The following is a 26,297-nucleotide window of genomic DNA, read 5'->3' on the forward strand; positions in this document are numbered from 1 at the left end:
GCCTGCCGGTGCAGGGGACACGGGTTCGTGCCCCGGTCCGGGAGGGTCCCACATGCCGCGGGGCGGCTGGGCCCGTGGGCCATGGCCGCTGAGCCCGCGCGTCCGGAGCCTGTGCTCTGCAGCGGGAGGGGCCACAGCAGTGAGAGGCCCGCGTACCGCAAAAAAAAAAAAAAAAAAAACTCAGTGCATGGAGCTTTTTATTTTAGCTGTTTTTTCTAACTGTAAAAGTAGCTTGTAAAAATTTGGCAAATGGTTTATTTTAATCTCACTTTTCCAACTTCCAGAAGACTAACATTTTTGCATATTTCCTTCTCTCTTGCTCTGTGAATGTTTTATATACTTGAGATGAACTCTTCATACTAGTTTGAATTCTGTATGTTTTACTGATCATTATTGCATAATTATTTTCCCTTGCTGTTAAAAACTCCTTGTTAACGTTAAATGGCTGTATGGTGTTTCCCTGTGTGGGTGTAACTACAGTTTACTTAATCATCCCCCCATTATTAGTACAGTGAATGTTTTTGTATATAAAGCTTTATCTGCGTTTCATATTATTTTCTTCAGATAATTTCATAAAAGAGAAATTACTTTTTCTTTAAGAATATTGATGCATGTAACGTTTTGAATTTTAATAGGCCAAAAAAGTGTATCATTTTAGTTTGGTTATTTTTTTTTTTTTTTTTTTTTTTTTCTTTTTGCGGTATGCGGGCCTCTCACTGTTGTGGCCTCTCCCGTTGCGGAGCACAGGCTCCGGATGCGCAGGCCCAGCGGCCATGGCTCACGGGCCCAGCCGCTCCGCGGCATATGGGATCCTCCCAGACCGGGGCACGAACCCGTATCCCCTGCATCGGCAGGCGGACTCTCAACCACTGCGCCACCAGGGAGGCCCTTTAGTTTGGTTATTAATGAGCAGTTCTTTTTTCAAATATTAGTTGACATCTGTTAGTAGAGTTACATGTGGAAGAAAAATGATGTCAAGAGAAAGCATCTGTCTGGGGCCTTGTAGAGAAAATCCTGTACTGGGAAGGTTGGTGGATTCTAGTTCTCCTTCAAAGTCCATCTCTTCTCAGTATCTAGGATCCTGTGAGGTTCCAGACTTCTCTTTAAGACCTGGCAGCTCAAAGTTTGCATCATTTTTGCAGATGTAGGTTTAAGAACTGAGGTAACTATTGAGGGACTGTCTTTTCAGGGAAATTCCCTATTTTGGTTACGGGTGTGTATTAAAATTTGTTCTCTGCCACCCAACCACATCCTTAGAATAGTTAGGGGAGGTGATGGTGTCAGTTAGTTTTTATTTTATAGTATTGAGAAACCCCCATTTGCTGTCAAGGTCTGTGGATAATGCTATTATATTTTGGTTCTAGGTGATGAGACCGCTGTGTGGCAGGCCCTGACTTTGCTGGAAGAGGGACTAACTCACAGCCCTTCCAATGCTCAATTCAAATTGCTGCTTGTTCGAATCTACTGTATGCTGGGGGCATTTGAACCGGTGGTGGATCTGTATTCCAGCCTTGATGCTAAGCATATCCAGCATGACACCATTGGGTTGGTAGTATATACTCTGAATAATGAGCAACCAGCTACAGCAGTGTGGGGTCCTCATATATGGAACTCTAACATTTTGATTTTAGCAGAAAAGTTGTTCCTGGTATTAAGCTTTGTAGATTAATCACCTTCTATGACCCATTGCAAAGCAGAAAGAGTTTTATCTTTCTCAGCATTTTGTGGTAATCTCAAATTTGTACAATTTAGAAATGGTTAAAAAAAAGTTTTCCCCAGATACAGGTAACAGTTATATACTTTGAACTCTTTTTCTTAGCACACATTGTTTTCAAGTCTTTACTTCTGCCTTGCAGTTGAGGTTGACACTTGTATGTTACATGTTGACCCCAGAGATCCTTTGAATTTGTATTTTGACTATTCTTTGTGATTAATCAAGGGTATTTTCTCTGTGTCCTGTAGAGCTGTTTTAGGAAGACAATATTCTGTTCTCTAACAACTTGTGTTCCATTAATCATCTGAGTGTAAGAAAGCATGGCATAGAGCTTTAGGTCTCCCACAAAACTGAATTAACTTTGCTGTTTTTTAAAATTTGATTCTGTGAATTAGATCATTTCTATGGCCACATGTTTTAACTTTTCGTATGCCTAGCTGTTTTTCTACCATAGTAATTTGAAGTGTAGTATTTGTTAATAGAGGTGGGTAGGTATAACCTTTTTTTTTCTTTCCTTCCGACCTAGTTATCTTTTGACCCGATACGCCGAATCCCTAGGTCAGTATGCTGCTGCATCCCAGTCCTGTAACTTCGCGCTCAGGTTTTTCCACTCCAACCAGAAAGATGTAAGTGAAAAAAAATTTTATTTTTTAACATGGTCTTGGCCTGCTGAAAGAACATGATTCAGAGAGCGTCTTCCCTCGGGTCACAAGTACACATATTAAGGTGCACCACGCTGTACTCACATGTGCCCTTAGTCTATAGCTTACTGGCCAAGGCTGTTAGGTAGAGGTAAGGAGTTTTTGTGGTGGTTCGAAAGGGTATGTTTCATAGAATCCATGAGAAGGTGCATTTAAAAGTGGGTATTAGCAGAATACGAAGTGCCTCTTAGGTCTGTGTTTTAATCTCTAAGAGACTTTCTAAGGGTATAAGAAACAGCCCATAAGAGTGTATAGCCTGGGATGCCATATATGATTTTGTGATAGCAGTTGTTCTCGCTTACTTTTATTGATTCCTGAAGTTTATAACCACCGTGTTCTTTATCAACAGAGTATACTTATCTTTTCTTACAATTATAAAATTGACCAATTTCAGGACACTTTAAAAAACTTAGATCAGTAGTATGTGTTTTAAAGTAACAATAAATAAGATAGAGCTTTTATGTGCCATAATGAAAGGATGGGATTTGCACCATATTTTTCACTGCAAGCAGATGTGATCTCCACTTGTCAGTTAAGCAGAAGTTATTATGGAAAAACTATATGGTCTCTACTCAGTTGAGGTATGTAAAACCACCCAGGAACATATGTGGAGATAAGGTGCGTCTCTACAGTGGTCACACTACCTGCTTGCTTCTCATGTGCTTCTAAGACTCATCACCTGGAATTTCACCATGCCAGGTATCTGCCCATAGTGTTCCATTTTTCATGGTCTAACAGCAGCTAAGAAACTTGGCAAGGAAGCTGGTTTCTGAGGTTCTTCTTGGCAAAGCACTCATGAGGATTTTTTTAAAAACCCTTTTGTAAATATGACTGCTATACCTAATTTATCTTCCATCTAATTCTTTAAGCTTGTGTTAAATAGAAAGCTGGGACAGGGCAAAAGCATTTCTGACCAATAGAATATAGGTTTGTTGTTCTCAGCTTGCAATAATTATATTCTGACACACTTCAGGTCATGGCCTAGAGGGCTGGTGTAGCACGGGGTGGTGATCTTTGCATCATCAGTTGGCTTTTGAGCTCTATCCCTTTCCACCCATGGCTCCACTTCCCAACAGCGATTGTATCTCTGTTCAAACCTCATTTTGTGCCCTAGCTTCTGATCAGGGAGAGACAGAAGTGGGCATCAGCATTTAAACATATTGCTCAGAAGGTGCTAGCCCGGCTTCACTGTCAAAAGGGCATCTCTAGGACCTTGGTTCTAAAATCTCTTAGCATAAGTGGGCAGTTGAGTTAAAAATCTGTGAGTTTTCACTGTATATTCAAGTATCTGTGCTTGAGAAAAACAAATATCGTATATTAATGCATGTATGTTGAATCTGAAAAAATTGGTATAGACGATCTTGTTTCCAAAGCAGAAATAGAGACGTAGACATGGATACCAAGGGGGAAGCGGGGAGGGTGGGATGAACTGGGAGATTGGGATTGACATATCTACACTATTGATACTATGTATAAAATAGATAACTAATGAGAACCTACTGTATAGCACAGGGAACTCTACTCAGTGCTCTGTGGTGACCTAAATGGGAAGGAAATCCAAAAGAGAGGGGATATATGTATACGTATAGCTGATTCATTTAGCTGTACAGTAGAAACTAACACAGCATTGTAAAGCAACTATACTCCAAAAAAAAAAAAAAGTATCCATGCTTGCCCTTCTCTGTTTTCAAGAAGTCTCACTAACTGAGGAAAAAATCAAAAGAAAAGCGTATTTCAAATCTCATTATTCTGGCTCTGATTACTGTGTTTCTAAGGAAGAGGTTAAGTAAACATTTGATATACAGAAGAATCCTTTGCAAAGTTTCTCAAATAGCTTGATGTGGATGTGGCAGGTAAATAAGGGATTAATCCAAGCCTGGTGTTTGGTTTTACTCCAGTTTTCAGTCATCCAGCATTCTAGAAGAGCTATATTGTTCATGAGTTGGTCCATAAAGGCACATTATTTTATACTAATAAAAATCAAGCTTTAATTTTTCTTCCCACAAATACCGTGTGTGAAGAAGTGTTTTGAAAATAGCGCACGCATGCACATGCACGCACGCACTCACATACACGAAAGTATTGTAATAGGGAAAGGAGATCCCCAGGAGTGATATGAGAGGGCATGTTGTCCTCAGTGGCTTTTTGTATCTTTTTTTTTTTTGCGGTACACGGGCCTCTCACTGTTGTGCCTCTCCCGTTGCGGAGCACAGGCTCCGGACACGCAGGCTCATGGCTCATGGGCCCAGCCGCTCCACAGCACGTGGGATCTTCCCGGACTGGGGCACGAACCCGCGTCCCCTGCATTGGCAGGCGGACTCTCAACCACTGCGCCACCAGGGAAGCCCTGTATCTTTGTTTGATATTTTGCTGATGGTTGTGTGTGACAGGAGTGACTAATTCATCTGAATGTACATGATGCTGAAGCTGATAAAAGTAAAGCATTTTATTAATCTGGGACTAGGACTCTCTGCTTGAAATTTATTTTTATTACTACTAACTAAGAAAACAGCTATTTGATCACATTAAAGTAGATAACTGGGGAGAGAGCATGGAGGGGGCTAGGTCCTGGAGGTAAAAGCAAAACACAATACAGCAAGGAAAACATACCTTAAATCATAATGCCCAGCCCAAGTCCCAGAATAGGAAAATGGAGACTGTGGTGTGGACTGTTTCCTACAGGAGTTTGAAGCTAAGAAAGATCACGATTGTAGTGTTATACTGTATGTGTTAAACCTTCTGATAGTATTAGAAGTACGTCTCTGGAAAGCTAAAGCTCTGTGCTCTACATCTTTTATTCTTGGTAGTTTTTGGCACCCGCAGATGGTTTTTCCTTGAGTGACTGATGTATTTCAATTACCAACTAGCTCTTTGAAAGAACATCTACTCCTTAAATGGAAAATCTGCTTTGTAAGGCTTTGTGCTATGGGATTGACAATTGTATTTGGAAGGTCGATGTAAGGGTTTTCTTTTTGGAAAGGTCGTTGTCTGCTGTCATCTTATTTGGAATAGAGTTTTATAATATAAAAACTAGAGTTTAGATTTACATATCTCCAAAAGTAACTTACATGTTCATACTTTTTAAAAAAATTGCCTTTACAAGTCTCCATTTTAGGTATTCATGAAGATCATTATTCAAGAGTTTGATGTCCATGTATTTCGCTAATTTTTACAGTGACCAGGGTTCATTTCAGGAATCCATATGGGATCTCAATAGCCTCATTGGTGCATAAATGAGTAGAAATGGGTACAGACAACATTCTCTGATATTCAGAAGTCTTTAAAGTACCCATGGCTTCCAGTTTTGCCTGCAGTTCCAATAGGTCATTGTTTCTTCAAATCATGGTGCTTCCTCAGTCTGTCCTATTGATAGCTGCCCAGGCCCTTTTCTAGCTCTGTAGTGATACTTTACTGCAGTATTAAAGGAGGACTATCTTAAAAAAAGAAGCCAGAGAACTATAGTTGCCTTCTTAGTTTGTTAAAGGATTGCATTCCTTTTTTGTGGCCCCTTATTTTTCTCTTGCCTTTTTTCTAAAGTGGTATTCCATGGACCACTCAGAAGTTAAAACTTACTCCACACTTGGTAAGGCTGAGTTCTTTCCTTTAATCATAGCATATTTTGGAACTATAATTAATAAATTTGATTGGAATCACCAAAGTCAAATTTTTATCCTGATTAGTTGCTGGATCATATGTTCCTAACCAGCTGTTTTTTTTCAAACTGTAAGGTCCTATTGCAAGGGCTGATGGTAAACCTTGCTATGTTTTCCAAACCAAGAGGCCATTGGATAGGCATATGTGTTTAGGGTATCCTGGCCTCTTCTTGACTGAGCGTATCACTGTCCTTTAATCAAGCTAGAAGGTACACTTGAGCTTTTTCAGATAGTCCTTCTTTAAACCTGCAGGATCACAAGTAATCTTTTTAATTTTCTTGTGTCCGTCCGTCTTTAATTTCTCCAGATACTGCAGGCAAACAGCTCGCCGAGGTGTCCCATGGGGGTTTAAAAGCCGCATCGAATGCAGTTGAATTAGCGCCCGTGGCGCAATCCCGCGGCCTGAAATGAACCCTGCGAGGCTGTGTATCAGAGGGTACGTTGTTGACTATTGGCCTATTTTCCTATTGGGCAAATTATTCGGTCATAATGGAGATGGGGGCAGAGCTGACTGAGGCTGTGCAAAAAAGAAAGGATCTTTGGGGGCAGACATCAACTTTGAGTTTAGTACTTTACTTAGCCCAAAAGGGTGCCCTTCTGACTTCCGATCCTGATGGCGTAGGCCCACACCCATGAAATGTTCTTCCCTGAGATTTTCTTCTCTTGTGCCAGAATTTCTGCTTAGGATTCTTTATCTTGCCTCTGTTCATGTTTCATCTGTATATATGTATTAATCTAATTAAAGCACATGTGGTGTATGTTATGGGATTTTCTAGCATAGTAGTTTGGATGGACAGGTAACCTGGTTTTTGCATTTTCTGTCCTCAGGATGGATGATGACATGAATTTTTATAGGTCTTTTGTTTGGTGTCTTCTATCTTGATGCAATGCACATATTCCTATGTTTGTGATATATTATTCAGAAGTAAACCAAACCAAGGAGCAGCCTATCTTTTTTATGAAGGACAGTAATTTTTATTTGTGGTGGTGGTGGGATGGTTATATTATTCTGGTGTTTTGGGAACCTTTGTATGAAACAAAGTTTATCTTTAGATGCAGAAAAACATGGAGTAATATCCCTTCCACAATGGCACTAACCAAAACCTTGACTGATGTGGTATAACAAAACCTTCAGTCCTGTTGAAATGAACATAACTGCTAAGAGAAAGTCTACATGGTGGTAGCAGCAGCTAAATATTATTAGTAGTAATATTAGTGAAGAAGACATCTGACTCCAGTATAGTATAGAAGAAAAACATCATTTTTAAAAGCTGATATTCTATTTGGTGACCAAGAACTTTAAAGATTAGATTCAACATCTTAATTTTAGTTTGAGTGTTGTTTTGTTTTGTCTGGCAAGGTATGTCTTCGTCTCCTGACATGTGAAATGTTTATACCAAGGTGATATCTTTCCTTCCCAGACCTCAGAATATATTATTCAAGCTTACAAATATGGTGCATTTGAGAAGATCCCAGAGTTTATCGCTTTTAGGAACAGGCTGAATAATTCTCTTCATTTTGCACAAGTCCGTACTGAACGGATGTTGTTAGACCTTCTACTTGAAGCAAATGTGTAAGTATTGCACAAGAGCTAATAAGGAACTAAGAGATTAGATCAGATGCTGAGAACCATTAATGGGCCTCATGGGTGTCATTAGCGGGCTTAAGCTAAAGAAAAATGGGAAAAAAAAATGTAGGAGGGAACAGGGAAGAAAGGGGAAGGTGCCTGTCATGGGGAATGATAGGGTACTGCCAGCACCATCCCAGGTTCCATACAGAAAACAGCTAGGCCATGGTCATCATCCCTGGCCCATATTATGTTTACAAGCTTCCCCATACCCTGCAAACATGGGATTTCAGAAATTAATGCTGATGGACTTTATTTTGGTTGGGCCTCCAGATGCCTTTCTTTTGCTGCGTAGCAGGCCAGAACCAGTGCTTGGTTCTATTTCATGTTATATGAGCTTTTACTTCCTAATATTAAAGCCTTCCTTTCTTCCTTCACTCTTTCCTTTTCTCTCTTTCTAGTAAAACAAAGTCCTGGCTAACATGTTTTCATGACTATTTTATTATTGAATAATACTTAAATAAGTTTTCATTATCACAGATCAACCAGCTTAGCAGAAAGTATAAAGTCAATGAATCTTCGGCCAGAAGAAGATGACATTCCATGGGAAGCCTTGCGAGACAACAGAGACTTAAATGTTTTCTTTAGCTGGGATCCAAAAGACAGGTAACTTGAATTTAACCCCAAGCAATTTATTTTTAAAGAATCAAGATGAATTTAAGAGTTTTATATATTATATTATATATTACATATATATAATAACATTTTTATTGTAGGGGTCAGAAAATATAGGTAAGCCAAAGGAAGAAAAGAAAACCTCACCCCTATGTTGAGATTACTGGTTAATCTAAAAGTTAATTCCTCCTTCACAGCATACATGAAAATGGATTCCAGATGGATTAAAGATTATATGTTAAAACTTAGAAGAAAATATAAAAAATATTTTTAAATGGTTGGGAAAGTCTTTCTCAGCATTACATCAGATCTGGAAACAAAGAATTTGACCTCTAAATATTAGTCTTCTATATAGAAGTAAATTTGTTAACAAGTTCTAGAGGTATCTGGTAAATTGGTAAATTTCTTCATATATATTAATATCCTTCACATATACAGAGAACTCAATAAATCAATAAGAAGATAAATGAAAAACAAATGGGGCAAAGGGTTTAATAGGAAATTAAAGAAATGTACTTTACAGCAATAAAGATTTGTATTTTAATCTGTCAGATGAAGATTTAACCTATCACATAAAAAAAGATTAATCCGGGCTTCCCTGGTGGCGCAGTGGTTCGGAGTCCGCCTGCCGATGCAGGGGACACAGGTTCGTGCCCCAGTCTGGGAGGATCCCACATGCCGCGGAGCAGCTGGGCCCATGAGCCATGGCCGCTGAGCCTGCGCGTCCGGAGCCTGTGCTCCACAGCGGGAGAGGCCACAACAGTGAGAGGCCCGCGTACAGCACAAAAAAAAAAAAAAAAAGATTAATCCTTATTCTCAGCTAGGTTATGGGAAAGTGGTGGTTGTGAGTTTACATGGCAGTAAAACTTTATATAACCTTTCTATAGGGAGTTTTAGTTATATGTATCACGATAGAAAAGGCTGTGTACCATTTAATTCAGCAGAACCACTTCTAGGAAAGTGGAAACTAAGGAATAAGTGCACAAGTCTGCAGAGACATGTATACAGGGTAGTTCTGAATATGCTGTAATTTGGGGGCTTCCAAGACTACATTCAGTGATTTGCCAGGACTCATGGAATTCTACATGTAGTTGGACTCACAACTAAGTTTTTTTTATAACAAAAGGATACATGACAGGATCAGCAAAGGGAAAAAAACATACAGGTGGGGTTTGGAAAACTCCATGCACAGACTTCTGGTGTTCTCTCCCTCCTACGAAGGAATATACTGAGCGTGTGCTCCTTTCTCCAGCAGCAAAAAATGCGGTATTTCTGTGCAATATTTCTGCCCAGAGAAGCCCGTTAAAGATTTGATGCCCAAGGTTTTCATCGGCTGGTGATGTAGGCACCCTCAGTCTAGCATGTACCAACATTTCAGGCTCCCAGAAGGAAAGCGCTGTTCACCCTTAACCACATAATTTGTACGAACAATCTAGGCAGGTGAGCCACTCTTGTCATTTAGGGAATGGTTGGCCTGCTAGGTTCCCAGACATCAGGCAAGGGCCAGCCTTGCAAGTAGGTCCTTCTGAAGATAATAGCCTGAGGGTTGCTATGTTAACTTTTTTTTTTTTTAAAGAATATTTGGTGGGGGATTATTTATTTATTTATTTGTTTTATTTTTGACTATGTTGGGTCTTCGTTGCTGTGTGTGGGCTTTCTCTAGTTGTGGTGAGTGGGGGCTACTCTTTGTTGCAGTGAGTAGGCTTCTCACTGTCGTGGCTTCTCTTGTTGTGGAGCACGGGCTTTAGGCACGCAGGCTTCAGTAGTTGTGGCTCGCGGACTCTAGAGCACAGGTTCAGTAGTTGTGGTGCACAGGCTTAGTTGCTCCGCGGCATGTGGGATCTTCCCGGGCCAGGGTTTGAACCCATGTCCCCTGCATTGGCAGGCAGATTCTTAACCACTGCACCACCAGGCAAGCCCTATGTTAACTGTTTTCTGTACACACTGTCCTAAAAAGATGCAGTTTGCAAAATAGTATAAACACTGTGAACCCATTTTATCTGTTTAAAGTATATTACATAAATATTTGTAGTTCATTTTTGTACATCATATTGCAAAATCTGATAGGGTCTATACCAAGCATGTTAATATTGTGGGTTCTCTGTCAGTAGTAATGTTGTAGTTATGACTTGTTGACATTTCCATTATAAACTTTAATTTTGAATTGTTTATGCAAAATAACTGGATTTATGTTGTATTAGGCTGAAAGTTGACAATTTTGGCTACCATTTGTGGATTTTGACTTAGATTCATTATGCATATCAGAATCTTTTTTTGTAAGAGCATAGAAAAACATTTGTTGTAAACTGCTCTTTAACAAAGAATATTTAGTTTCTTTAAACATAAAGTTTGAGTGGCAGTTAATAGTGTGAAGCAGATCATATTTGTATTGATTGAAAAATGAAACTTAGAAACTTAGATTTTAAAAGTAGTGACAGTGCTTAGCTTACGATTATTTATCATTTGAATCATTTAAATTTAGTGAGAATATTAATTGAGAATGTTTTTCTTTCTAATTTTTATACTCTGTAAATCACGGCCTTAAAAATAATAATGCATAATGAAACAATTCCAACATGAAAAGTGTTTTTGACTTTTGTTACATAAAAATAATTTGAGTGCTTACTTAATATACCTTGAGTGGTTATCTAGTAAATCACTAAATAGATGGTGTCACTCAACAAATAATGTTATTATTTTCTGAAGGAATAAAGATTTCCAGTCATTAAACAAAAACTAAATAATCAAGTGTTCTGTATCAGGAATTCTAAATATGCCTTTCTAAGATCATTTTTATGTGTCATTTTTACCCTGAAAGTTTTAACTAATCGAAGTGATGGTTCAAAATAAATTTTAGAAAACTTAGGATAGCATGGATTCTGTTCCTATAACAGAATCTCAGTGGAATATTTTTCCCAAGACTAATACAAATTTAATCTGATTTTTTAAGACTGTTAGCTTCCATTTAAATGATAGTATAGGGACTTCCCTGGAAATCAGGTCCAATGGTTGAGACTCCACCTTCCAATGCAGAGGGTGTGGGTTTGATCCCTGGTCAGGGAACTAAGATCCCACATGCGGCGGGGTGCAGCCAAAAATTAAAAAAAAAAAAAAAAAAGATAGTACGAGCATATACTCTTTGGGAGCATTTTTTGTTCTTCAGACAAACAGAAGTGATTTTAATAAGGCTTAATAATATTTAATGGCAACCTTCTGTTCTATTTTAAAAATCTAGTCTTTTGACCACTTTGACTTTTTAAATATATGACATCTTTACCAAGTGCACTGAAGGTCTATTATAGGGAGAACTGGTTGGGAGACAGTAAAAGTTTTGATTGTAAGTCATTCACTTAATTAAAAAACATTGCAAATACTGCATGTTGTTATTTATATAAAATCAGAAAAAGGACATTCTTGTCAAGTTCCAAAATTTGTATATACTTTTAGGTCATAAGAGTTAATAGTTTTATTTATGACTTTGTAGATTATGTTGTTTATGTGTGAAACAAAGCAGGAAAATGTATTGAGAAAGAATTATGTTTATGGAGTTTTTTAATGTGTTACATTTCTTAAATGTAAACATATATTTCTAATGCGTACTTAAGTAATGTTTAAGGAAACCAAAGTAATGCTTTGTTGTGCATGTTGGCAGTGTCAAAAATAAAACCATTTTGGTGGTTAAAAAATATATATATATTGTAGGTTCTTGGTTATCAGGTCCTGTTGTCCCTTTACTTTTTTTACTTTTCTGTCATTTGAATTTTTTATATTATGTATTTTATCATCAGAAAAATGAATCTCACGTGAGGGGAAAACGACCTGTTAGGTAGGTTATCTTTCCCATTTTATGGATACCGAAATGGGGACTTGGACTGTTTTGGTTTGTCCAAGATCATTCAGCTATTAAATGAAAGCTGAGACCATTCAAAGGCGTCTTGACTGATGAAAGTGAACTTTGAAAGCTTTAAAGTTAACAGGAATAAAATGGATGGTTTGCGGATGTTTCTTTTTAAGGGATGTTTCTGAAGAACATAAGAAACTTTCCTTGGAGGAGGAGACAATGTGGTTAAGAATCCGTTCCTTAACCTTGAGGCTGATCAGTGGACTTCCAAGTCTTAACCATTCTGTTGGGCCAGAGAACTCAGAGAAGACCACTGAGAATGGAGTATCCTCCCGGATTGATATTTTCCGTTTGCTCCTTCAACAGCTGGAGGTGGCCCTGGAGATGGGAAAGCGATTTATTGAGAAGGACATTCAGGTATCATCAGTGCGTATTTACAATCAAAGCTGCAATAATATGTGACTGTCTTTTTGAAAATAGGAATTGGGGATGGGTGAGTAGTAAAGAACAGTATTTTGTCCCACTTTATGGCATCTACAGGAAAAAGACAAACTTTTTAAACTTGGGGAATTGCAGAGGCTTCCTCAGTATCCAAATTGGATAGTGAGGAAAAGCAAAATAGCTTTTTTGTGATGGTAAACTTTTTAATACCTGTCGACAAATTAATACAGCGTTTCTGTTTTCACCATAATGATTTGGTTATTATTAGCTTGCTGATCAGTGCTTTGTAACTTAATCATGGAGATAGATTTTTATCCAGTTCCTTGTTTTCTCATTTTGTATTTTATGAATTTAAATTTCAGTGGATTTAAAGAACATTTAAAGAACTTTTTTTCCTTTCCAGTATCCTTTCCTTGGTCCTGTACCTACCAGAATGGCTGGATTCTTTAATTCTGGCTGTTCTCAGTGTCAGACCAGCTCTTTTTATCTTGTTAGTGATATTTATGAGCTGGACATCAATGGTTTAGGTAAGTGTATACTTGCATGAGTATGTTTACAGGGTCTTTGTCACTGAAAACTTAGTAAATGCAACAAAATATCTATAACCTCACATATTTGGAAAAATTTGTAGGAGATGGAAGCTGTAAGCTGTTCTGGAATGTCTGGTTTGCTATATAATAAAGTCCATTAAACAGTTTACAAAATAATGTGTAGAAGCTTAAGTCCGTTCCATATTTTATTTTTAATCCACCCTGCTGCGCCCCCCACACCCCGCCCCTGCACCTCTAAATGCTGCTCACTCCCTTTCCCTCATTTTCCCACTTCTGTTTTAAGTCTATTTTAAAATCATTTTTTAGGGCCAAAAGTTGAAGAAATCCTTGATTTGTTGAAATATTGTTGGATTTCAAGTTGAATTCTTTTCATTCATTCATTTAAAAAATTTTTAAAAATTGAAGTATAGTTGATTTACAATGTTATGTTAGTTTCTGGTGTACAGCAAAATGATTCAGTTATACCTGTATATATATACATGTAGTTTCATATTCTTTTCCATTCTGGTTTATGATAGGATATTGAATATAATTCCCTGTGCTATACAGTAGGACCTTGTTGTTTATCTGTTTTATGTATAGTAGTTTGTATCTGCTAATCCCAAACTCCTAATTTATCCCTCCCCCATCCCCTTTCCCCTTTGATAACTCTAAGTTTGTTTTCTATGTCTATGAGTCTGTTTCTGTTTTATAAATAACTTCATTTGTATCAGATTAAATTCTTTACTTAAAAATGAAGGCCTAGGGACTTCCCTGGTGGTCCAGGGAAGGCTCTGCGCTCCCAATGCAGGGGGCCGGGGTTCGATCCCTGGTTGGGGAACTAGATCTCGCATGCATGCCGCAACTAAGAGTTTGCATGCCACAACTAAGAAGTCTGCATGCTGCAACTAAAGATCCCGCATGCCACAACAAAGACCTGGTGCGGCCAAAATAAATAAATAAATATTTAAAAAAAGAAAGAAGAAGGCCTAAACTTTGTAGAGAAAATATTTTTTTCTAAGCTATCAACCCAGCGAGAGTCACAAATACCATATAGGTCATGTTTTTTTGTTTGTGTTTTGTTTTTCCCAAGTCATAAGGCTTGTGGATCCTGTCATTTAGAGTATTTGAAACATGTAGATTTCTGGTCCTCCTAGAGAATCTTAGGTAGTGCTTTTGGCAGAACAGTAATTAATCTTTCTCTCAGTAATGGAATTTAGAGGCCTGTGGGTCTTAAGAGAAAAGAAAATGTTCTTGCCTATGCTTCCAGGTATTGGTCTTGCTTCTTTATCTTACTAAAAATTGAATTGAAAGTTTTTCATTGTGCTTCAATTTTAGAGGATACAATGGAGATCCAGGAGCGAGTAGAGAATAGTCTTAAGTCTTTACTAGAACAGTTAAAAGGTAAGTGGTCTTACTGTGGATTCCCATATTGTATCTGATTGTCTGACAGTAGCTCATTTTTTCATAGAAACTTGCAAGAGGTTTTGAAAAATAATAATGCACACTTTTGGTATTTTTAAAGACTTTGTTTCTAACTTTAAAAAGTTTTGATTACAAAAGTAGTAGACACCTATTGTAAAACAGTACACAAGTGGGTATGGTCTTTTCCCCTTTCCCAGCCCCATTCCTGCAGAGGTAAGTAGGTACGTGCTGTTAGCACTTTGCCATCTGTATTTCTGCATACCACCTAAACAGTCATACATGTGTGTATGGAAATACATAGTAGTGATTTAAAAAAGAAATATATGAAAAGGTATAATACATGCTTTTCTGGCTTTAATTATTCGTTATCTTGGACATTTTACCATGTCAGTTATATACACACCCCATTTGTTTTAAGGGCTGCATAATATTCCACAGTATTGTATCAGTGTACCAGATTTATTTATATGCTCTGAGTACATAATATATTATGCATAACAATGCTGACATAAATATCTTGGGACACAATTGTTTGGGTACTTATTTGAATATTTCCTTGGGGTTAAATTCCTAGCAATGAAATTATTTGGTAAAGAATATACATATGCATTTTCTTTTAACTCTCTCAAATACTTAAAAAAATTATTATTTTATTTAACTATAGTTGATTTACAATACTGTGTTAGTTTCAGGTGTACAGCTTCAGATTCTTTTCCATTATAGATTATTGTGCATTTTAAATCTATAAGGGTCTTTCTTTTTAGGAGCCTAAAAAGTCCTTTATTTGTTGCTCAAATGAAGACTGAGAATTAAAAGATGATCAAGATTATGAGAATAAAACCTGGTATTTGTTAGGAAGGTGCATTTCTACCATACACATTGGTCTTTTAGTCTATAATGGCACAAGTTCTTTTAAACCATCCACTTGAAGTCTTTTTTTTTTTTTTTAAATAAATTTATTTTATTTATTTATTTGGCTGTGTTGGGTCTTCGTTTCTGTGCAAGGGCTTTCTCTAGTTGTGGCGAGCGGGGGCCAGTCTTCATCACGCTGCGCGGGTCTCTCACTGTCACGGCCTCTCCCGTTGCGGAGCACAGGCTCCAGACGTGCAGGCTCAGTAGTTGTGGCTCACGGACCCAGTCGCTCCGCGGCATGTGGGATCTTCCCAGACCAGGGCTCGAACCCGTGTCCCCTGCATTGGCAGGCAGATTCTCAACCACTGCGCCACCAGGGAAGCCCTGAAGTCTTATTTTTATTGTGCCAATGGCCTATCTGTGGAAAGGTGTAGCTGGTGTTTATTTATTTTTTAAACAGTTATACCATATTTTATTTTATTTTTTTAAATCATTTATTTGGTTGCGCTGGGTCTTGGTTGCGGCAGGCAGCCTCCTTCGTTGCGGCTTGCAGGCTCCTTAGTTGCAGCACGTGGGCTTCCTTAGTTGTGGCATGTGAACTCTTAATTGTGGCATGCATGTGGGATCTAGTTCCCTGACCAAGGATTAACCCAGGCCACTTGCACTGGAAGTGTGGAGTCTTAACCACTGGACCACCAGGGAAGTCCCCATAGCTGGTGTTTAGACCCTAGAATATATAATTTATAAGTCTGCCTTTTATGTTTTGAAGACAATAGAGCAGTAGTTGTGTGGCTTTTTAAAGAGCTTAAAATAGGGCTTCCCTGGTGGTACAGTGGTTGGGAGTCTGCCTGCCAATGCAGAGGACACGGGTTCAAGCTCTGGTCCAGGAAGATCCCACATGCTGCGGAGCAGCTAAGCCCATGAGCCACAACTGCTGAGCCTGCGCTCTAGGGCCCACGAGCCACAACTACTGAGCCCACGTGCCACAACTACTGAAACCCATGTGCCTAGAGCCTGTGCTCCGCTGCAAGAGAAACCACTGCAATGAGAAGCCTGCGCACCACAACGAAGAGTAGTCCCTGCTCGCCACAACTAGAGAAAGCCTGAGGGCAGCAGCAAAGACCCAATGCAGCCAAAAACAATAAATAAATAAAATAAAATAATAAAATAAACTTAAAAAAATAAAGAGCTTAAAATAGATATTCTTTGGTGTTTGTTTCATTGGGGTGGGGGAGCTTTCTGGATTAAATCTTTATATTTGCTTATTCTTTATTAGATTGTGCACTGTGTTCCTAAAAATAACATTGAGACAAAAGCTGAATAAAACCATAAAATATTTTTCTGTTTTCAGATGTCTTCAGTAAATGTAAAGGTGATCTCTTAGAAGTTAAAGATGGTAACTTGAAAACACATCCTACTCTTTTAGAAAATCTAGTCTTCTTGGTTGAGGTATGTTTTTGTTCTCTTTGTGAAAAACTCAATTTTCCTTAATTGTATGCAGGATTAATTTTTCAAAAATAAACAGATAATAGGCACCTTATGCCTGTAATTTAACCCCTCACTCCCACCTTTTGTTAATTGAAAAGCAATTTCAATTTTCTGAACTAATTCCTTCCAAGGGTATCAGGAGAATTTCATTCATAATGTTAGGGTAAAACTTCTTGAAATTTGCTTTACAAATCTCTAAAGATTCCTCAGATTCACTGCAAATCTAGCTCTCCTGTTCATTTTCCTTTTTGACTCAACTATTATGTAGTTTAAGTTAGTTCTGCCAGTTTTCTGAATTTGTTGCTGCTGTTCACTAATTGCTAAGATTCTGCATTATGAAGGAGAATCCAGGAGCTGATGTAGCAAAACATTTTTTTTCTTTTAACCAGAGAGAGAGAAGAGGATCACAAACACTCATAGTCCATTATCTTTTTTCCATTTATTTTGTCACATGTTATTTACTTTCTTTCTCTACTAGTCTGTAAGCTTCCTGAAGGCAATATTCTCTGTTTTGGTGACATTTTAAGTGCCTAAGAGATACTTAATGAGTGAATGAGAAATCATTGCATGTATATATGTACATGAATACACTGTAGCATAGGTGAACACGTATAAACACCTAACTTAATTCAAAGGAGAATATGTGCTGACCAACTGGGGAGATTTCTTCATACACAATTTAAGGTTTGCAGGTGAGGCAGTATCTTATCTGGATGGAGAGGTGGGTGGGGAGAGGCATATTTTACAGAACCTTTGGATTCCATACCTAGGAATTTGGACCTTTCACTTCAGTGAAAAGGATGTTAATGGATCCCCATCTTCTGCAAGGAAGTGAAAGAAAATTGGACTGAGTAGAGCAGGTGTCCTGAACCCCCGGGCCACGGACTGTTAACCAGTCTGTTAACAGACTGTTAGGAACTGGGCCGTACAGCAGGAGGTGAGCAGCAGGTGAGCGAAGCTTCATCTGTGTTTACAGCCGCTCCCCATCACTTGCATTACCGCCCGAGCTCTGCCTCCTGTCAGATCAGCAGCGGCATTAGATTCTCATAGGAGCACGAACCCTACTGTGAACTGTGCATGCGAGGGATCTAGGTTGCGAGCTCCTCATGAGAATCTAATGCCTGATGATCTGAGGTGGAGCTGAGGCAGTGACACTAGCACTGGGGAGTGGCTGCAAATACGGATTATCATGAGCAGAGAGGTTTGACTGCACAGAGACCCTAATAAATCAGTTGCTTGCAGACTCATATCAAAACCCTATCAGTGAGTGGCAAGTGAAAACAAGCTCAGGGCTCCCACTGATTCTACGTTATGGTGAGTTGTATAATTATTTCATTATATATTACAGTGTAATTATAATAGAAATAAAGTGCACAATAAACGTAATGAGCCTGAATCATCCCCAAACCATCCCCCGTCCATGGAAAAATTGTCTTCCACGAAACCGGTCCCTGGTGCCAAAAAGGTTGGGGACCACTGGAGTAGAGGATGAGTTGAGAGCTGGGAGAGCCAGAAGAAAGAATAAAGACAGTATTCTGAGTGGGAGATGAAGAAGACCTGGATCAGTGTGGTGACTGTAGAAATTAGAGAGTGGAGAGTTACAAGAGAACTTGAAGAGATTTGCATAGAAGAGCTGTTTGCTTAGAATTTTGTTTAGTTCATAATCTTTGTTCTTGATAGATATGTTGAGTGTAATCCTTATTGATGAATTTGCAATTTTTCCTCTTTCAGACTATTTCTATTATCCTTTGGGTGTCCAGTTACTGTGAGAGTGTCCTGCGACCATACAAATTAAATTTACAGAAAAAGAAGAAGAAGAAAAAAGAAACGAGCATCATCATGGTAATAACAGAGAAAACACAAGTAACAATCTGGCTGCACGCTGCCTTTTCTTTTCACTGTTTTCTTGCATTTTGTAAGAGATCATAGGACCCAATATGCATTCATTTACCCTCCCCAGCGTTTAAAAAAAAAATTATACACCTGCAGAAAAGCTGAAAGACTAGTATAATGACACCCAGACATCCTTACCTAGATTCACCACTTGTTAACAATTTGCCACATTTGCTATATCTCTCTCTCTCTCTCTCTCATTCTCTACCTCCCCCACCCCCATTTGTTGAACCATTTGAAAGAAAAGTACAGACTGTGATACTTAACACACCAGGGTAGAACAGGGACAGTCTCCTACAAAACCATAATACTCAAGATATTTAATATTGATACAATAATATTATAATGTCCATATTAACCTTTTCCCTGTTATCCCAGTTACATCCCGTATAGGCTTTTTCAAAATACTAGAATCCTACTAAGGGTCTGACACAGCTTTTAGTTGTCATTTCTCTGTACCTTTCTTTCATCAAGCGTACTTCCTTAGCTTCTGTTTGTCTTTATTGTGGGAAAGTCTAGCTAGGATTTTGGTAGACTGTCCCACAGTCTGGATTTGGCTAATTGTTTCCGTAGATTTAGGTTAAACATAGATGCTGTGTCCTTTTTAGCTATTAAATTAGGAGGCACCAATGTTGTTATGTCCCATTATTGATAATTTCAGATTTAATTATTTGATAAAGGAAGTATCTGCCGGATTTCTTTATTGTAAGAGTGTCTTTCCTCCCTGTGTAATTAATCTGTGAGATGATGCTTTGAGACTCTGAATATCCTGTTCCCCACCAGCCTTTCACCCACTGGTTTTAACATCCATTGTTAGTCTAACTTGCATGAATCATTTATTTCTTTGGTGGTTCCACAATGGTGATTTTTTAAAATTCTACCAATCATTTATCATTTATTAACTGGCATTCTGTAAAATAGAGCTGTATATTTTTAATATCACTATTTTAGTATCACTGTGGACTCATTCTTTTTTAAATTTACCTTGTAAACTATTATCATCGTTTTCTTTTGGATGCACAGATTTGGCTAATGGGAGCCACTTGAAGCTGGTTCCCGTCCTTGAACATCATTGGTCTTTGAGCCCTTACTGTCTGAAACAACAAAAATGCTCCAAGCACTTTGTACTCACCCACTGAACTGAAATCAGTCATTTTTTTCAATGAGCCCTGGTTCCTTTATGGGGAATGGTATTCAAAATACCAAGATCTAGTTGTTAGGTATACTAATTGCTATTAGGGTTTTACTGTTTTCTAGTTAATGGCCATGAAGAGAGACAGGAAATTTATTTACACACACACACACACACACACACACACACACACACACACAGTTTTAAGTAATTAATTCATACTGGTACCTCCAGTTTTAGTCCAATATCAAGTGTTCTTCCTTCCATTCCTTCCCTCATTCCATATTTGTAGTTTTCTTTTCAGAGTAAGAACCATGGTTCCCAACAGCATCAATATATTTATTCATTTGCTGTTTTACAATAAATACTAAGTAGTTTTGGAATTAGTACATTGGTTCCAGTACCAGTTCCAATAACAAACCCACTAAATGAAGTTCAAATTTTTGCATTTCTTTTTTGTGCTTAGAATATGTTCCAGTGAATGTAGACAGTTGAGGTACTCTGTAAAAGCACTGGAATTAAAAACTCAGATTATATTATTAGTGTGATGTAAATAAGATTCATCTATTTCTGTTTGTATTCAATTTTGGAGTTTCCTCCCATCTTAATTGATTTAATTTTTGCATGTGTAAAACATTAACATAATTTATATCCTTTTCATAAGGAAAGATGTTTAGGATTTATTCTCTAATGGCATGCTGTTTTGTTAATGTTTGAATTTATCTTATTATTATTAATGGAAGACTTTTGTTCACTGTAGGAATATAGTAACCATTGTCGTTTGAAAATGTTGATGGTTTTATTAGTAATGCTAACTTCCTGCACAATTCAGTAACAATTCAGGAATGTTTTAGATTTGACACTTGTCCTGGGTGTTGCCATTTATTCGTTTCTCTCCTTCACTTTGTTCAAGATAATTTAACAGACCATGAGTGCAAAGTTTGAAAGAATTGATCAGGGTTGCATGATTACTTTCTCTTCTAATGAAAACCTACACTTCTAGTACTTGTCAAATAGCTTTTGGTGTTTGGATTTTGTGAGAGTTTTTGTAGTTACTGCTTTTCTAATTTCCAAAAATGAGAATAGCCGCCTATTTTTCTGATTGTCAGTGTAACCTAAATATATGAATAAAGTGAAGATCACCCGTTTTCCCAGCAAACAGAGATAGCCACTGCATACAAACCAGAATCATGCTCTATAGAAAGTTCTACAACTTTGCTATTTGTTTCTGTTTTCACTTAATAGGGTATCTTAGACATCTCTTCATTTCAGCAAATATAGATGTATCTCATTACTTTTAATGGTTATGTACTATCCTGTTATATTAATATACCATAACTTATTCCCATTGTTGAATGTTTAGTTGGTTCTGATTTTCTTTTAATATTATAAATAATGCTGCTATTAAAATATGGACAGGGCTTCCCTGGTGGCGCAGTGGTTGAGAGTCCGCCTGCTGATGCAGGGGGCGCAGGTTCGTGCCCCGGTCCGGGGGGATCCCACGTGCCACGGAGCAGCTGGGCCCATGAGCCATGGCCGCTGAGCCTGCGCGTCCGGAGCCTGTGCTCCGCAGCGGGAGAGGCCACAGCAGTGAGAGGCCCACGTACCGCAAAGAAAAAAAAATATGGACAAACACAAGATGAATTTATAATATGATTTCCTTAGGCTATCTCTTAGATCTGACATTACTATGTATACAGGTTTCCCCTGCTATCCAGAAGTATAGCATTCCTTTGAAACCTTTCATAAGCCCAGGTGGCATAAAGGGAAGAAGCAATTACCTTAGGACACATCTTGCTATTGGATGCACAAAGTAAATTGAGATAAAGCACAGATGCTTACAGACATAGTTCACCGCTGTGGCGGCTTGATGTTGAGTGGCACTTCCGGTGCCACTCTTGCTGCTAAGGGTGTGCGCTGCTTCTGTAACAGCTTGCTGCACACGCTTTTCACCTTCTTTTTCCTATGAAAGCGAAAATCCTCTTTGGATTTCTTTTGGTTAGCCAAAACAGGTACTAATGTAGGTCTCTCCTGAAAGCTAAGTGGCGTAAAGCGAACTTTCAAAAAGCTGGAGATACCTGTTTTTACATTCCCCAGTGGTGTGGTGTGTCTGTATCCTTACCCATTTGATAGGCAAACATTGGTACTCTCCTTTTCCCAATTAGCATTAAAAAAATTCTATTGATGTTGCACCTTCAAAGACGACTTCTTGAGTGAAAAGCTGGCCTTAACTAGTTGATTGGCTAGGTTTCTTGTGTTCATCTGTTTTTAAAATTGTATCACTGCTGGGATTTCTTTGATATATTTTCTGTTTCTGTCTTTGCCCGTTTCCTATTGCGGTAGTAGTATTTTTTCCGTTGATATGTTTTGAGCGATTAGACTCTTAACATAGTAGTGTTAACATAATCCTCTTTCATATATGATGCAGTATTTTTCAGTTTGACATGTCTTTTAACTTGAGTGATTTTTTTGTCAATATAGTAATTTTTAAAAAATAAATTTTTTTCATGCCTAACTCCTTTGAATTAATTCTTAGATCATTGGTTTCATGGTTTTATCCTTTTTCTAATGGGATTTGGACTCCAAATTTGCTCCTAATCACCACTTTATGTTTGTCCCACAAATTTGGTACTTCATATCTTCATCTGACATAGCAAACTTTTTTTTTTTTTTTTTGCCGTATGCAGGCCTCTCACTGTTGTGGCCTCTCCTGTTGCGGAGCACAGGCTCCAGACGCGCAGGCTCAGCGGCCATGGCTCACGGGCCCAGCCGCTCCGCGGCATGTGGGATCTTCCTGGACCGGGGCGCGAACCCGTGTCCCCTGCATCGGCAGGCGGACTCTCAACCACTGCGCCACCAGGGAAGCCCAGCAAACATTTTTTTCTAATACTTGTTGTGATTTATTCTTTGACCATTGTTTTGTTTAGGTGCTATTCAATAATTTCCAAATGTATGGTGATTAAAAAATTTTTTTTTAGTTCTTGTACAATTTTTAAAGGTTACTTTCCATTTACAGATATTACAAAATATTGGCTATATGCCCCATGTTGTACAATATGTCCTTGAGCCTATCTTAACCCAGTAGTTTGTACCTCCCACTCCCCCCCACCACCTATTGCCCCTCCCCCAAGGTTTTTTTTTTAAACTGTTCTTAGGTTAGTATTATGTTTAGAAAGACCTTTTCAATTTATGATCGCAAAAGCCACTACCTAAATCCTCTTCTGGTGCTTCGATGGATTTTTTTAAAAAATTTAAGTATTTAAATCTGTCTGGAATTTATTTTGTTATTTATTATTTATTTTATATTTCACAATATGTCTAGCTGGCTATTCATTACCATTCATCCACTTGAAAACCACTGTTTTGAAAGGTCACCATTTAAATTCCTTTATATTCTTTGCTCTATCTTGGGATTTATGTCCTTTCAGTCTTTGTCAGTTTACTTATATACCAGTCCCATCTGGATTTGATGTAACTTTATAATATACTCTAATATCTATTAGGGCAAGTTCCCCTTAACGGCTCTTTTTCAGAATTTTCTTGATTGTTGTCACCCATCATTTTTTCCATTAGAATTTCTGTTTCTGTTATTAACATTAGAGGAAATCTCAAAGACATAAAGAGAAGAAATGAAGACTTGGTTCTTCTCATCTCCTTTAGTGTTCTAGGAGATTCCCAACCTGAAGTTGAATAATGACCAACTAAGATTTTTTATTTGTTTTTTCACCTCCACTTCCCCAGAGTGAAATAAAACCACACTGAAAAAAAGTCATCATTACTGAGTTAGCATTGGTGGCTATTAAATTTACCTTGGTTTGAGAGACTCTCTTAATATCCCAAACTGTATCTATCCTTGTTACTATTTTTCTTTGCGGGAACCACACCACATACCATGTGGGATCTTATTTCCCCCACCAGGGATTGAACCCGCGCCCCCTGCTGTGGAAGTGCGGAGTCTTAACCATTGGATCTCCAGGGAAGTCCCATCCTGTTACTATTAATAGAATTAAGTAATGCTATAGCATGAAATTAGTATATCTTATGTGATATAGCATGGGAGAAATACATTTGATAATCTTTCAACTTTTTAAAAATCTTTTTTTCCAGCCACCTGTCTTTACCAGTTTCCAAGACTATGTTACTGGGCTTCAGACTTTAATTTCGAATGTTGTGGATCATATTAAAGGACTTGAAACACATCTAATTGCACTTAAACTTGAAGAACTTATTTTAGAAGACACTTCCCTCTCACTGGTAAGACACTGTATGGTAAGAGACTATAGTTGATCAGCAATAAGTTACATATAGATATTCAACTGTTCTTATTGTTATCACAGGGACAAGTTAATTTTTAATTCATTATTCTCTCCTTATGGGACTTGTGATTAGAAGGTGCCTGGCACTGGATTTTTGCTGTGGTCTTGGTGGCGGTGGTGTCTCCTCCCCCTTCATCCCCCGCTCCCGCTTTCCACCTTTGAATACATTTTTGGGGGTGTTCTTTTACTGTGAAAACAACTGATGAATTGTTGAAGAGTAGAATTAGTATTGTCCCTGTTTTGAGCACCATAGGAAACCAGCCATACTTTAGAGATTCAGGGACAATCTCCTTGACTGAGAACTTACCTGCTGTTGGATTGGCTGGTTTCTTTGCCAGCCCAGCAATTATCTCATGGAAAAGGAAAGATGCTGGACATCAGAACTAATTATGTCAGTAATAGTGAGGCCAGAGCAAGCCAGCCAAAAAGGAATGGAAACAAGTATGGAATCAAAGGTACTAGTCAGTTAGTTTTCTCCTGATCATTATTTTAGGCTGGTTTCTTAAAATTCTGCTAGCAAAATCCCTGATAGTCTCACTTTAAAAAATGTGGATCCTTTTTAAAAAGTTAATTAAATAAAACAAACAAATGGTGTCAGGTAAGTTAACATGCACCAGCTTGGAGTAGGTTTAGGATTTTGATAGGAGCCAGAAGAGCAATGGTGGAGTCACCTGATTCTGGCTAGTTGTTCCAGTGATGAAACTCCGATCGTGGAGTTTGCTTTCCTTGAGTAGTTGGTCTGACCTAAGCCTCTGCTGATGAGGAAGCTCATCCAGCAGTCTGAGGGCAGGCATCATCCTAGCCTAAGACCTCCACCCAGGCCCTTCTAGGGAAGGGAGTGAATGGAATCTTGCTTGGCACACCAGCTTTAAAAGGTTGTAAGCCCCTCTTTTGTAAAATGTCAACATGTTAGAGCTTTGAAAAAAGGGCTTACTGTGGGAAAGGGCTCACAGCATTTAACATTTCCAAAGACTGATTAAAGAAAGCAGACAAGTGTTGGCTAGAAGTTTGGTTTTAGCCAGTTAAGCTAGATATTCAACTGTTTTCTTATGTACATTAGAATGAATATAGACTTCAGTGGTAATTAGAGGTACTGATTGATGGATTATTAATTCTTTAGTATTTTTGTTTTCCTGTTTTTAAGCCTTACATTGTTTTGGAAAGTAAAATATGTACATGGTAAAAAAAAAAAATTTAAAGAGTAAAGAAAGAATATCCAGTGAAATGTCTCCTTTCCATTCTAACCCATTCCCTAGTTCCCTTTTTAGAAGGAACTGCTGTTATCAATGATTTCTTGTGTAATCTTCCTGAGTTAGAGAACCCATTTACAAGTACGTTATGACCATGCCCCTCCCCGCCACATCTTGCCTTTAAACACAAATGATAGCATATTATACATATTGTTTAGTCTCTTGTTTTTGTGTTTAGTCTCTAGGAGATCATTACATATAAGTAACTTATCTACCTTGTTCCTTTTAACTGCTCTGTAGTGTTTCACTGTTTCTTTACAGACAAAAATGTATGCTTGTTACAAGAGAATTAGAAAATAGAGAGTAGCGCCTCCCAGTTCCCAGCCCCAAATGAGTCCCAGTCCCACCATCCAGAACCACCTCCACCTCTCCCTCTTCTCTATCCCCTTAACACATTTGTGTCTGCCATTAGCCTTTATGACTTCCAGGTACTTGGTTATCCAGTAAAGGCCTAGTAATTAAATCCTTGTGAAACAGGTACATCCCAGGCAGGAATCTGCCTTCTGCCCCCACGTGCATGCCAAAAGGTCCTTGCTAGTCCTTTTGGACCCCTTTTACCTATAAAGAGATCTAGTAATTCATAGTAGTAGATTTGGAGCTGTTTAACTTTTGACTTTTTAGATTAAATGCAAACTCATTCTGTGCTCTAAACTCCCATCCCCTTTTGTGAATAGTATAGAAAAGTAAGAACTCGAAATTATAGTACCTATTTTTTAAAATCTTAAGGATTGCACACTTGGACAGATGTCACATTGCTTCATGTGGTTGGGCTTTGCTGGACATCTTTGAGATTTTCAATAAGTAGATATACATTTATTG

The 26,297-nt window shown here is 38.2% G+C and overlaps 1 protein-coding gene across 1 annotated transcript in view; it reads left to right on the forward strand.

The window, feature by feature from the left end:
• NAA25 (N-alpha-acetyltransferase 25, NatB auxiliary subunit) overlaps positions 1–26,297 on the forward strand; it is a 77,409-nt gene that overhangs the window by 43,100 nt on the left and 8,012 nt on the right. Inside the window, exons 14-23 of the mRNA XM_081253196.1 lie at positions 1,365–1,545; positions 2,241–2,340; positions 7,490–7,641; positions 8,176–8,301; positions 12,325–12,568; positions 12,996–13,119; positions 14,461–14,526; positions 16,751–16,848; positions 18,619–18,729; positions 24,020–24,166. Of these exons, the coding sequence (XP_081109322.1) occupies positions 1,365–1,545; positions 2,241–2,340; positions 7,490–7,641; positions 8,176–8,301; positions 12,325–12,568; positions 12,996–13,119; positions 14,461–14,526; positions 16,751–16,848; positions 18,619–18,729; positions 24,020–24,166 (1,349 nt within the window). The remainder of the gene's footprint in view (positions 1–1,364; positions 1,546–2,240; positions 2,341–7,489; positions 7,642–8,175; positions 8,302–12,324; positions 12,569–12,995; positions 13,120–14,460; positions 14,527–16,750; positions 16,849–18,618; positions 18,730–24,019; positions 24,167–26,297) is intronic.

The sequence above is a fragment of the Mesoplodon bidens genome (genome assembly GCF_964165515.1).
Source record: "Mesoplodon bidens genome assembly, chromosome: 13".
Classification (NCBI taxonomy): domain Eukaryota; kingdom Metazoa; phylum Chordata; class Mammalia; order Artiodactyla; family Ziphiidae; genus Mesoplodon; species Mesoplodon bidens.